The sequence below is a fragment of the Drosophila ficusphila genome, unplaced genomic scaffold (assembly GCF_018152265.1).
Source record: "Drosophila ficusphila isolate 14025-0441.05 unplaced genomic scaffold, ASM1815226v1 contig_106, whole genome shotgun sequence".
Lineage (NCBI taxonomy): Eukaryota > Metazoa > Arthropoda > Insecta > Diptera > Drosophilidae > Drosophila > Drosophila ficusphila.
The window spans coordinates 2784625-2798987 of record NW_025063993.1 but is presented as its reverse complement, the minus strand read 5'-3'; the positions used below and the strand labels follow the sequence as shown (position 1 = coordinate 2798987).

General features: G+C 41.7%; 2 protein-coding genes across 6 annotated transcripts in view; one reads left to right on the top strand and one right to left on the bottom strand.

Moving 5' to 3' along the window:
* LOC108088835 (receptor-type guanylate cyclase Gyc76C) overlaps positions 1-14363 on the bottom strand; it is a 40234-nt gene that overhangs the window by 6954 nt on the left and 18917 nt on the right. For 4 of the 5 annotated variants that reach the window (XM_017186801.2, XM_017186802.2, XM_017186804.2 and 1 more), the window contains 4 exons: positions 1728-1953; positions 1093-1290; positions 922-987; positions 140-352 (listed from right to left, as the gene is read on the bottom strand). In XM_017186801.2, the coding sequence (XP_017042290.1) occupies positions 140-352; positions 922-987; positions 1093-1290; positions 1728-1895 (645 nt within the window). In that variant the 5' untranslated portion in view covers positions 1896-1953. Of the gene's footprint in view, positions 1-139; positions 353-921; positions 988-1092; positions 1291-1727; positions 1954-6252; positions 6272-14363 lie in introns of those variants that run through there. The other variant, XM_017186806.1, reaches the window with a different exon arrangement.
* On the top strand, positions 4044-5581 carry LOC108088838. Its single transcript, XM_017186811.2, has one exon. The coding sequence runs from the start codon at positions 4563-4565 to the stop codon at positions 5370-5372; it is 810 nt and encodes a 269-aa protein (XP_017042300.1). The 5' UTR covers positions 4044-4562; the 3' UTR covers positions 5373-5581.

The window sequence follows — 14363 nt, the reverse complement described above, 5'->3', positions numbered from 1 at the left end:
AGTCTATTATCTAAATTTTATTCGACAATAGGAACATTTTCTCTTCATTTAACTATTATTTATCTTAGCTCAAAAATATATTTTTTTATTTTCTGAAATTATTTTGTAATTCAAAACTATACCGCTGATGAAAACTCACCTGGTACCAATAGCCAGAGCGACAGCAGTCCAGCATCAGTTCGCAGCATTTGGCCCGATTATCGATAAAGGATTGCTTGTGGTTGATGGTCATGTTTCGCTTGGTGGCCTGATCCTTGAGCAGATCTGCCACCGGACCCCACACGTCCTCGTACAGGATGGAGAACTTGTTCCACGCATAATATCGCAGGAGGGCAAGCAGCGACTTAACGACCTGAAAAATAGCGAAGGGTGCCATGTGAGCTGTGCATCAGGAAAAATGTCAAAGGATTACGAAGAATGTGCGGAGCGGGTGCACATATTATTGGCTTTTGTTTTAGTTTAATTCACAGCCTAGGAGCAAATAACAGCCGTGACTGGTAACCACTAACTAACTAACTAATTTAACTAGATAATAATGATAGCTTCGAACTTCAAAATGTTTAATTTAGTGTACTTAAACCCAAAAAATAGATTTATAAAATAATCCTCCTCTTAGGAATATTACCCTGTTCAAATTAGTTTTAAGCACCAGCATTTTAAAATTACATTAATATTTTGTGGATAACAAGAAAAGTTACTTTTCTCTTTACCGCAATTGTAAACGATTGAGTTTTCCTTTTGCTTGCGGCAATTCGCATACTTCTTTTGTCTTTTCTATTCTATTCGGTCGTTTGTTGTCCCGGCTTAAGGATAATCCAAGGCTAAACAGCAGTCCCTGTCGAGTCACAAAGCCACCGCAGGGTGAGCCGGCCACCCACCCACCACCCACAGCCACCCACCTGTTGCCCACTGTTTACTCACCTGCGTGTCTGGCGGTTCCGTCCGGGCGAACGTCGGTATGGCGGATGCACGGTACTCTGCGCATTTCTGTCGAATGGGAAGAAGAATCAGCAAATGTAGTTTAGTTGCATGAAAAATGCGATGCACGCGGTACATGGTCATAAATCAGGCACTCGAAATACTCGTACGTACATAGGAAATCATTGGAATGTTTCGACTCTGCGACACGATGGCCTCCACGTAGCAAGGTCCTTCCGGTCCGAAAATGGTTGCAATGCCATCGCATATCATCTCGGTTATGGCTTTGGTGGCCAGTACCGTGTCCCCCTTGGTGTCATTCCAGCGCAGCTCCAGCGTCACATTTGGCAGCAGATTGGGATCTTTGTTGACCTGCGACCGGGAATTGGAGGGAGAAATTGTGAATTGGGTACGGCTTTAATGAGTCTCAGATCTACCAGATAAAGGTAGGGCTTCTTTTGAATTACAATTGAAAACCAATCACAACAGGGATTTAAGTTATAGTTTTAGTTGTGGTTGTAGCAGTTCAAATGCTTTAAAATCATTTCTAACTCTGGGTGAGGCAATTAAAAGAGGCAGATTACTGACACTTTATAACAAAAATGGCTTTGAATAGTTTACTCAATTTTAAGAAGCAAATCTGCGATTGATGCATTTATTCCCAAAAGGGCTGACTTTTGTACTGATGTGTATATGGGTTTTAAATAGTACAGTATTTGATTAATTCCCTGCGGTTATGTGGCTACCGCATTGAAAAGTCTTATGCATCGCCCGGCTTTCATTTGTATCTAAATACGGAAACCACTTACCTCATCCAGGGCCATAGTCAGGGCACCGGAAATGGCCAGTCCCTGGCGCGTCTTGAGCTCGCCAGTGAGCGCCGTCAGGTAGCCGACGGTGAGGACGGTGGGGTGATTGCTACAGTCGCGTACCGCCACCGACAGCAAGAGTAGAAGATTAAAGGGCCAACGCGTCATGGCCCCTTAGGCCGGGGCCGTTCAGCGCGACGCCTATGGGTCCCAACAGATTCTCACACTGCAATGAAAGAAGCGAAAAAGAGGTTGAGGATCAGAGCAGGGACCAAATACCAAATACCAGGGGCCATGGGCAGAGACCAGAGAGCCAGGCTAAGTGAGGATGCAATTGAAACTGCCAAGGACACCCTTTGCATAATAAAAATGCATGTTTGACAAAGGCAAACACAAATAGAGAGCAGCATTCTGAACGCATTTCAGACACTTGGCTTGATTCGGACGAAAGAACTCGGAGGCAATACACAGAAAATAAATAATTTCAATACGTCACACTTCGCACATTCATATTTACATATTCCGTTTTAAAATTGAATAGTTATTGATAGGGTAAACATTTATGGGAAATGCACTGTGGTTGGACCCAAAAGAAGGTGACAGAAAAGTATGCTACAGTTTGTAAAACTTCACCCAGAAAAAAACCTTTAAAAACCACATCAATTACAATGAAAATTGAAAAACGACACAAACAGCTGTGTAAATTTTTTCCTGTTTATCAATAAGCTGGCGCTTCTGGAATCCGGCAGGGATCCGGAAGGAATTGACTTCGGATGTCCACCAGAAACAGGATGCCGAGCAAGTGCCCATGCAAGCAAATGTCAAATGTTGAAATGTTGAAATGGCAAGCTTCAACAGCACCGACCACTCGGCAGCCAAACGGATGCAGGATGCAGGAATTTTTTAATTAGTCCCTTTAGTTGCTCGGAGTAGCAAATCACCGATAAGTAGCTTACCGGAGAGGCCTTTTTCATCCGGGAATGCCATTTATCCCCATGGTGCTCCGTGTGCACAGCTTGTTATTATTAATTATGCATGCGTTGATTTTGCCATTATGCAATTTCGTTTGAGGCATTAAATATATATCGCTGGCTATTTTGCTTCTAGCATTTGTTTGTTATTACCCCCGCCAACGCAAACAAACCCCCCAGACCCAGACCCAGACCCAGACCCAGACCCATTCCCACTCCCAAACCCAATCTCCTGGCATTGTCCTGATTGTTTGCACTAAAGTGAAAGCTTATTCCATGAGATTGGATTACGGAACCGGTGGGTTGGATAATGGCGTCGCTCATCCTCGGCTGCTGTTTTTTTCACGGGCTCACGTGTAAGTTTAATTAAGGCAAGAAATGCGAACAAATATTTATCGCAATAAAAAAGGAATTTTAATAAAGCCTTTTATTCAATTAATTTTAAATATGTATGTCCCTCACTCCTGTGGCAAATATTTCAGAAAACAGAAACATTTAAGAAAATGTTAACGTAACTGTAGTTCGTCGATATTTAATGTTTGGTTAATTTGAATAGCATTCTAATAATAACATTGCATTAATTGAACTAAGTCACCTTTTCAACATCACATAATAATCTGATTATAACTAGTTAAAACAGCGCTCATCTTCAGTTAAGTAATATTTCAATAACATTAACAAGATTAATAGTTTTATTTAATCCACATAACTCGAAGAATATTTAGATACATTATATCCAAAAAGGAAAATTATTATCATTTCAGAACTCTGTAGAATATTCGACCCAGAAACCCATGAGAATCTATGAAGGATACTTCAGCAACGGCTGCTCTTTGTTGTTAAGCTTTAGCTGGTAATCTTTCAAGCACCCAAATCTCTATCAACAAGAATCGCGAATAGCTCACGGCGCCATAAATTAGCATTTCCGACACACTTCACATACCATATATGTTTCGTGAAGCTGTTTATATTTTGCCAATGTTGCAATTTAAAATTAGAACTACTCGGGCTAGCTAATTTTGGGCGCCACTGTTAAATATTTGCGCACCATTTTGACACAATGCGAAACGCGTTTCCACGAAAGCGAAAATAATGGAATTTATATGTAGTATGTAGCTAGTTGGTGCGGCTAAAGTGAAAACTTTTTCTCAGAACTTCCCTTATCAAATCAACGTGTGTTTTCACGATACGCCAGCTTTAACAGCCAAAATAATTTATTTCGTTATATTAAATTTAAATGGATTTTTATGCATTAAAATCTGTAAATGGTAGGACTATTTCAATCTGAAATTTGCACGGGGTAGCAGCAATCTTTTCAGATCGTGTCACATGCGTACCCCAGTGAATGATCAGATCTAGGTCGGGTATCAAATCCTACATCATGTTCGTTACTTGTCAGTTGTTGGTCTAGAAATTTGTTGTTTCCTCGATTCGAAAGTTTTTACCTTTACCCGTCGAACACTCCTCCGGCAAAGAAACTCAAAATTCGATGTTTTCTTGAAAACGAGACCACGTCCTTAGTCCTTAGAGCGTACTGGAGAGGAGTCGCCGCCGTGGCAGCTGCTGCACCGAAAACCAGAGTCCGATTCCAATACGAATCCGAATCCGAGTCCAAGAGCCTTTGCCTTTGGGTGTCGAGATCTCACCTCGACCCAGCACTTCCGTCTTGAAGCCGAGGGTTCGTCGCACTCGGGAACTATGTGACAGCGACACTCCGAGGACAGCGCCAGGGTCGGGATTACCACTGGGCCTCCGGAGCAGTGGGAGCCGGGATCCCAGCCAGAGAAGACGACGCAGCAGGACTCAGGAGCCGAGAAGCGACGGAGGAGGATCCCGGGACGGGAACAGGAGACCCGGCGGCGCTATGGCCATTCACGAGCAGATCGACAACCTGAACATCTGGTGGTTTCCGCGCGACTTCTGCCAGTCGCGCTTCGGCGAGTTCCAGCAGAGCGGCACCAACTCCTGTACCCTCATTTCACTGATCCTGGCCGACAAGGTGGCCAAGGCGGAGAGGTTCTACCACAGGGTCTCCGACCTGCCGATGCGCGGATGGGAGCTCTTCGGGAACGCCATTAACGATGGCAACAACGTGTACCACAACGTGATCACGACCAACGCGCCGCAGGCGAGGAACCTCAACCTGAACATTCCGGACGCGATTGCGGCCATTCGCTCGCAGTCCAAGATGAACTTCCGGCTGGAGGAGTGGTTCTACACGCACATGGAGGCCGACCCCAGCCATCCGATGTACAACCGCAACGTGGCCGTGCAGCTGTCGCGGATCTTCCAGATCACGCTGCACGTGCTCCAGCAGGCGAACCTGCGGGAGAACATGCCCTCGCAGCTCTTCGCCGCGATCATCGCGGACAGCCGGACGGTGATGGTGACCTTCGACTTCCGGGCCTCGATCGTCGCCCTCTTCGACTCGCACCAGCACGGACGGGACGCGGGTGCGGTCTTCGCCCAGTGCACGCTCCAGAACATGGACGACCTGCTCTTCTGGTTCATCAGCATGCTGCACAACGTCTACTCCAGCCGGCCGTCGCTCTTCGAGATCTCCTTCCTCAGCTCGCAGCCGGGCGTGGCCAAGCGCATTCCGCCGGCCATCAAGAAAATCGCCGGGGATCTGAAGAAGCCGCTCAAGTTGAACATTCCCCGGCCCTCGCACTGATCGCACTGATCAATAGCGGCAGGGAAAACCCGTCCAGTACAGCATCTTCCTTCGGGCGACAGGTCTTGGCGCGGAACCAACACTTAAGACTGGATGCACCAATTTAACGGCTCATCTCCAATCAAAATCTCAAGTTTGTGTGGTTAGCACGTTCAAAAACGGAATCCTAAATTCTCAGTAGACCTTCAACTAATAAATAACGAACACCATTTGGCCATGACTTTTCAATGGAGAGTTTTGAATGCAACGGGTAGAATGAAGTTTTACATGTAGGATATTCCAGCAAAATATTTTATTTTGGAGAGTTTTGAATGCAACGGGTAGAATTAAGTTTTACATGTAGGATATTCCAGCAAAATATTTTATTTTGGAGAGTTTTGAATGCAACGGTTAGAATTAAGTTTTACATGTAGGATATTCCAGCAAAATATTTTATTTTCGGGGTTCAAATTCAAACAAATATATGAGAATAAATATATCTGTTTTTTTTCTTTGACGTACATACGCGCTTGTAAATATTTTTAATTTATAAAATACGTATGTATATTTTTATGATGTTATGTATGTACATACAAAGAGTATGTATGTACCTGCATCGATGCATGTGTTCATTACGCATACGCTCCAATCTAAAAACCAACTTTTTAGCTAACCCCTTGGGCACAGCAAAAACGCTTCTGCGATTCACTTGAGAAACTTTTAATTTAATAAGAGCCGACCATTCCTTCTGAACTAATTTCCAGAACTTCCACTACGCAGTTTGTACTTTAAACTCCAACTTTTGCGCAGCTGGTGGGGTGGGCTACCAAACACTAATTTCTAATGTAGTTCGAACTAAATTATGACATTAAATATTATTTAATTGTGAGCACGTATTTACCTTTCCTCGTGTGCGGAAGAGTGCGGTCGTGTTGATATTTGTTTATTTTATTATTTCTGTTACCTAATTACACTTGAGTAAACAATTAATTTAAAAGTCTCGAACATCTGCGTGGGGGATTTTTTCGTTGTTGTTGCGTTTAGGCTTTTTGGCCTCTCTGCTAACCGAAAATTGAATGGCTTTAAAAATTAAACCAAAAGAGCTAGAACTAAAGTTGAACTTTGTAACGGGAGTCGGGTATGTAGTGCGCGTGCGGCTCTGCTGTGTTTTTCTCGACTTCTAATCAAAATGAGTTAAATAAACACATAACGTAACCTATTAAGAACTTAGTACGTGACAACAATTTAAATATTTATAAAGTAAACAGAGAGTCCGAGAGAGCGGCGGAGAGGAAGAGTCTAAAAATAGAATCACATATCAAAGAAAATATGAGAAAACAAATCGAATACCGAGGCGCAAGACGTGATAAAACGTTTAACGTTAAATGTGAAAAACAGCCAGAGAAGTCAAAACAGAGAAAAGGGGAAATGAGAGAATCGTGGAGAGAAAGAGCAATGCAGCTGAGTTGTAATCAACAAACAAACAGCTACAAGTTGTGTTATATATAAAGAAATATCGCGTAGCCGCAACGTGGGTCGTACTTTACATGCTGCTCTCTCTCTCCTCTCTGTCTCTCGCTCACCCTCTCTTCATCTCTCTATCTCTCTTTCCCGCAGTGCAACAAGTTGCAGTGGCATTTTTGGGGACGGGGACCCGCCTTTATTGCGCTTTTCAGACAAAGTTGTTTGCTGCTGCACGTGTGTGCACACACACTTACGTACAAATTGTCTGGTTGTCTAAAAATAAAACCTGCATACTAAAAATAGAAACCAGACGCAAACACGACAATCCATTGGCCAGTGGATAAACCAACACGACATTACATATTTCGACAAACAAACACCACCGAGGGGCTTCCCCGGGGGGTAGCACCGATTTTCGAAAAATAGGAAGTCGGGGGATTCCAGAGGGGACAAAGATATAAAAACAAATACTACGCACCGCCACAACGTGCGTGCCTAAATCGCCGACAATTGTCATCGACATCCACCTCATTGACTCACTGGCGGGATTATATGTGGTAATATATCACACGTCATATCATTAAATGAACCAACCATACCATTCCATATCACCATATCACCAATCCACTCCCATTCTCAGTATCAGTTCAAATTCAAGCTTCAAGTCTGGCTCAGCGGTTGTGTTCTTTCGTATTTATGTGCGAAAGCTGGTCTCCCAATTTTATGTTTTCGTAGAAATGCGATTTAAATAGAACGGAGTTTCGCTTTGCGCTGGGGTAGGTTTTTCGAATAAAACCTTGAGTAAAATATCCATCATTGTTTAACAACAGATTAGGAAATTTAAGGTCATCTACAGCACTGAGATAGCTTCTATCTATCAACAACCCATTCTTATCAGAGCAGTGTTTATACATTTTCGTGTAACTTTTGCAAGAGGAAGTTAAACCATTCTTAAAAATGTAGCGAAAAGAAACTTTATCCCTTATTAAAAGAGACCATATTGTTGGAAAAAAGGAGAAGAATAGTTTCATTTCGTTGAATCTCCATGGGAGTGAAAGCCAATACGAATGCATTTATGCAGGAAGAGGATTTGGCACTTGTGAATGTTGTAGATTTAAGCAAAGAAGCAGAAATATCTCGTACAAAAGGGGAAACATTTAAGATTACGTTTTTCAATAATATTCAATCCCCTACGAGATTCTGTTTATTTTCGATTTGCGAGTATTTGCCATTTGTCTCGGTGGCAATCAGTTCAAGGACATTCACCCACACACAGAGGGCACCCCATTTAAATCCTCTTGCTGCTATCAATCATCAACAAGTTAACCCCACAAAAGGGCACCCCCTTTAGCAACCCTTCGCACAAAAGCTCGCACACAGTAAAACATTATCTCGCCGCACACAACACACCCACACGTGGAGAGCCTCGGAAAAGGGTTCAAAGGACTCGATAAATGGGGCTGCTGGCCCACCATTAGTTAGATTATTGGGCCCAAATGTGCAATTTGATTTCATCGTCCTTTGAGACGCTTTCAGTGGCAAAGAGAGTGTGTGAGGGAATTTTCTAATTAGAAGTGGGGAAAGCGGACTCCGGTGATGGGAATTGAAGGAGAAGCCTTTAAACTTTATGCCTCAATGAGCGAGTGAAAGTGGAGTGGGGCGGAACTGGACACAATCCTGTCAAGCGGATATGACAAATGAATGGCCGTCTTGGCCTGGTCATAGGTGCTCCAGAGCCGCAAGGACACTCCGTGCAGCAGAACATGGGAGTGGCATTTCAGGAAGGAGCGATGGAAAACGACAGCTGCTGTCAGGCGAGCTGATTTTGTTGCCTTTGGCCAAGAAGAGTAGAAAGCAGGATGCGGGGAGAGGACGTGCGTAAAATGAGTAAAACAGAAAAATCCACCCGATACAAGAAATCAGAATTAGGGTAATTGCTGATTCACATATTATTAAACACTTTGTTTTCTTTTGTAATTAAAAATGTGTAGAGACAATATTGGCAAGTACATTTTTAAATGTTTTTGTTTCATTGTAATAAATGATTTTCTTTTGTGAAGAAATGTGAAGCCTTTCAGAATGTACCATCATTGATTTGGGCTTAATACATTTACTGGAACGCTTTTGGCCCTTCTAACGCCATTTGTAATCAAATTACAACACAAACGAACTGTTCAACTGTTGCAAACGAGTCTCCTTTTCCCAAACTTATTCCCTGTCTCTTTCTTCGGAGGAACTACAATCCGTGATTCGAATTGAAATCAGGCATCAATTCCGAACTCAACCAGCATACAATTTGTTAAACGAAAGTGAAACAGAACTTCTCAGCAACAACGGATTCATGAAAAAAAAAAAAACAAACAAAAAACCAAACTGGAAAAATGAAGCCTGAGACATCGGCATTGCCAAATTCCCCAACCTCGTATTTCCCACAAAAAATATTCATAAAATTATTTGTTAGCATTGTTCGGACTTTTGTCATCGATTTTTACGGATTCGTATGATAAAAAATGTACTGACAAAAATAAAAGAATTTTGTTGATTTTAAGGCATTCACAATTTTTCTTAGTTTTCATCTCGCCCGTTTACTCAGAAGTTTTAAAAACCAATGAATCATAATTTTGTAATATCAAAATTACCTGTCAGTAGATTTCACTTCTTAATTGAAGTTTTAAGGAAAATGTAAACGCTTTCAAGTGGAATTAGTCACCTGAGTTACTTTCTTAATTGTCATAAATTATAAAGTTAACCAACATGCATTGCACAATTGAAAATGATTCCCAAACTGGGAATGCGTTTCCATTTATGATGATTTTCGCCACACTCAGGAATTGTTAATGCTTGGATGGGCGGGATGAGGACCAGAATATGGTGTCAGCATTGTCAGCACATGTGTTACAAACTGAAATTTCACTTTCAAAGAGGCCAAAAGCGGTGCTGATGATGATGAGGCTGGGTTACGGTCAGGGGGAGCAGCAGTACGCCGCATGCCGTTGCATGCCATGGCCTTAGCTGCAGCTTCAACTTATGCTCCTGCCCCCGAATGCCCCCCACAACTCCTCGCATTGTGAGGCGCCGTTTGCTCGCCGAAAAAGGAGACACAACCCATGACGGCAGCTTTGGCATTTAACAAGCAAGGCACAGCCCAAACAAAGCCAGAAAGAGAAAGATACAAGTGCACTGAAAACAACTATTGATTAGTCAGTCATTGCTGTCACTTTCAAGTTTTTTTAAACCTCGATCAGAAAGATTTACTTTTAAATTTTTTAAAATGTTTAGATGGACTCCTTGCTAAGAATACAAGAGAAGTATAGTTACTATTACTTTTTTTTCTTGGCTTATAAGACAATATTTCGGATAAGTATTAAACCCATTCCCACAATCTCATAATAACTAGCAAATCGAAAACTGACAGTTTAATTTCACATTGTGTTTTTTTCGGATTAATTATTTACAATTTAGTTTAATTGTTCAGACTTTAAGATACAGCGAATATTTTTGTAGAAAAATGAGTTTTTCCTTCGAATCGTTATGAAGTTTTCCAGTGTAAAAAGAAGGACCCAAGCTAAAAAGAGGAGGGGAAACGAGTGGTCCTAACCATTTTTGGGAAGCGGTTAACTGCGGCCGCAGTTTTGGGTCGTGTGAAAGTGAAGGGCTCGCAGTGACTTTTGAGGTCGCTGCCGAAACTCAACTTTGAGGTCGTTGCCAAAAACTTGGCCGAGCCCAGCCGCCATCAAGCAGCCGGGAAACATTTATGAGCGGTGTAGTTATGAGTGGCGGAGAGGCAATCCGTTGCAATCCGTGCTGCAGGTCGCCTTCGCCATCGCCATCTCTGTCTCTGTCTCTTTCGCTCTGCGATCGGACGCTCTCGCTCGCTCGCGGGTTGTCATGCAAAGCAGACTTGGGAGCTGCCGCAGTGTTTGTGCTGCCAAAAAACTGGATTTTCTAAAAATAGACCGTGGGGAAACACTTGAATACGCGCCACATGTGCAACGGCCGCCAAAAGGCAGAAAACACCACAGCAAAAAATCCCAACAACTCAAATCTGCCGAGTTGCAAAAACGAGAGGCAACCTCAAACGGCAACTCGCAGCTCATCTCCTGTTAGGAGCCGAGTCTCGTCCTCATCCTAGTTGCCCCCAAAAAGGGTTGAGGGCCAGCAGGAAGCCGAATTTCCGCTCCACCCGAAAGTAGTCAAAGCGAAAATACATTCACTTGTTCAGTTTGCAAAGATAAATTCTACAACGCTTGTTGGCAATGAATTCTTGGGATTCTCAAAGTCTCCAAATCAAAGATGAGAAATGCAAATTGCTTCAATGGCATCCAAAAGAACATGACTTTCTTTTTACTGATGCTTAACAAAATAAAACCAAGTACTCAGAATTTGCCAAAGAAAATAAATACTCTTTGACACTGCATTTAAGTACACCAAACATTTTTGTAAAATTTAAATTTCACTGTTTAACAAATGTGCAGTATTCTGTTTTTCCGAATACTTCAAGCAAAATCCCATACGAATTTTTCTTTTTAAGTGCATCCGACCGCAAGTGCTCAGAGTCCCCAAGTAATATTCTGGCTGAATTGAATCTGCTCCAGGGCTAATCAATGCGAGCAGAAGTTTCGCCTATCAAGATTATCCAGTTTCAGCGCATTTCTTCCTTTTTGCCCCACCGCCTATTAGAAATGTTTTCTATTTCATCGATGATGCCTTTGCAGGCAGGCTCTCAAGAGTGTTTGCCAGCCAATGCGTCGCGACGACGTCGTAGCCCCACATCTGGATAAATGCACTCAAAAAAAATTAGATTTAATCTAAGAAAGGCCATTAGGTTAAGAAAGCAAATGGAACTTTCAAATATTTAAAAAAAAATTCGAGTAAGAAACAAATATCACTACCCCGCTTTTACCGAAATTAATCATAAACATAAAAGGGCGTTAAGTTTATTAAATATGATTAAAATCCAAGAATTCAATTAATTTAAGCTTTGTATGAAACTCTTTTTATAATTTCTCTGTTAAACTTTCATGATTGCATTAAGTGAAATGTCTTTGTTTGTTTTTTTTAGAGATTGGTAATTATAACTTCGTTAAATCAAAGAATGCTCTTTCTTAAAGTGTGCTCGCCACTTGCTCCCCAGCTGTCCTTGCCTTCTTGGCCAGTTTGCGTTTGTTTGGGTGACAGGGTGGCTGCCTGGCTATCTGGCTGGCTGGATGGACTGGCTCCGACTACTTGGGGCTGGGTTGGCTTGATGGGTTTAACAATTTAACAAGTTCCATGCAAGTTGCTGCTGCTGCTGCTGCCTCTGTGTCTGCCATTGCACGCAAAGTGGTTAAACTGGTATTATTATTATTATTATTTTTATTAAATATAGTGGCCAGTTATATGGCTCACTCCATCTCAGTTTATTCTCTGCTCCCTCCGAGAGACAGCATTCCAAGCCAAGTCAGCCAAACTCACCAAAAATTATTTCAAATCTTTTCCCCCTCAAGCTGTGTGCAATGTGGCGTATACGTAATAACTTGATGAGAACTTGTAAGAAAACGAATGTTCATTAATATTATTGTTCCTTTTCCAGCCAATAAGTCAATATTTAAAGCGACAGTTCTTGTCGAAGAGAGATATATAGAACTCAGGGCTGGGAGCCGATAAGAGTCAAGGGTAAGTATGAATTGAGTAGTAAATTTCTCAAGTTACTGCTGTCAAGCTGGTTGAATGAATGTTGAGCCGAGCTGGGGGGAAACTTTTAAAGGGTTTATGAAGGAAAAGCGCCAAGGATTGAACTTGTAGGTTATTAAAGGAAAATGACAGCCGGCAAATTGGAAATGCACCAGATGGATGTTGGAGCAAATACATACATATTTTAAATGCGAAGCAAAGAGGCTCAAGGAATAAAACTATTTGCGAAAGAGAATTCCTTACAAGTTCCACGATGTAATTAATAATTTTTCCAACACAGGACAAAAATGAATTTATCAAAAATTCTTTTTGCCGGCAATTTAAATTAGTTTGCCATTGGAGCTTATGCAAAGCTGGTTTATGTAATTACCTTTACAAATTATGAAAGCACAAAAGATGTTTTAAGGCTTAAGTAGATTTTAACTGGACAGAGTTGTTTGTTTAGAAAACTATTGTAGTGATACAATCAGGGTCTTTTCTCTTCCGTGGTCGCAGCAAAAGTGATCTTTATTTCATCATATCTGTTAATGCTTAGCCTATTGCACAATCTCGTATGTGCAAGAGAGAGACGTACCTATTTAGAGATGGGTTTACATGGGGTTTCTTAAAGGAGTAAGGGAGACATAAAGGATGACTTAACTTAAGGAATATACAATAACGTTAACTGCTTATCAAGCAGTGCTTAATAATAGGCATATGTACATAGGGCTGCTTGCTACACTATTAATGAATCAATTGGGTTTTATCTCTAGCAATCATCTCCTATGTTATCATTCAGATGACCACCAAGACGAGTCAAAACAACGCGTGCCGAAACACAAAACATGAAAAAAACACAACTGGGACGATCGCCACAGACTATATGATTCTCCATATTTTTCACTCTCACTCTCTCTCTCTCGCGCTTTATATATGTATATATCTCCTCTGGGGCCCTGAGCTGAACGCCAAGGCCATTTATAAATACTCCAAGCTAAAAATAAGATTTGTTGTTGTACGCCTTGCAATATATTTGTTGTTCTTTTTTTAAGCAAACAGCAACAAGAGCAGCGATTAATGGCAAAGCGATATGCAAACAGCAAATGGCAGCGGCGACTTGTTCTGAACCCAACTCGAGCCGTAACTCTTAACAACGATATCCAATGCACAAAGACAAAGATCCCAAAACGAGCCGAAGATTGGAAACTCAAAAGTCACAGCTGATATGGCCCGATGTTTTATTAATAAGTTTAGTGTCTACACATGCCTCGTCTATGGTGCAAAGCCTCGGCAAAGCGAGCGACTACAAAAAGATTCGTAGCCCACTTTTGATGGACTATACTCGACTCGACTCGACCAAGCACTCCACTCCAGTGCCGGCATTATCTCGCCCCAGGTTCTGCTCGTTTTATTTTGGGGTGTTGGCTGATAACACAGCCAGCTGCCTTCCTTCTGCCTTCTGCCTTCTGCCGCTCGATTGGAATATTTTTGCACATAAAATTATATTAATAGTATACACAACACAACATACCATACAATCAAGCAAGCGCTGGCGATAAAAATCGTCTCTTGAACGTCTTCAATTCCAATAAACATAATCATTATAATGCCTGGCAAGCGGGTTTTCTTGCCATTTCCCTTGTATTTGTATATATATGTTGTTTTTTTTTCATTTTTTGTGGACGCCACCAAATCGATTTCATACACCTTTATTCCGCACATACTGTCACTCACACACGTGTGCACATTAATAAATACGAAATTTATGGCTTTATGGTTTGCCCGAATATTATAATCGAGCAACAGTTGAGTCGGCCACGTATGAAAATCCTATTCCAACTTCAAATGAAAATATTTCGATAAATGAACAGAAAATTTCTGTTTGCAAAAAATAGG

Coding starts and splice junctions, on each gene's coding strand:
- LOC108088838 (XM_017186811.2), top strand. CDS start 4,563: ATGGCCATTCACGAGCAGATCGACAACCTGAACATCTGGTGGTTTCCG.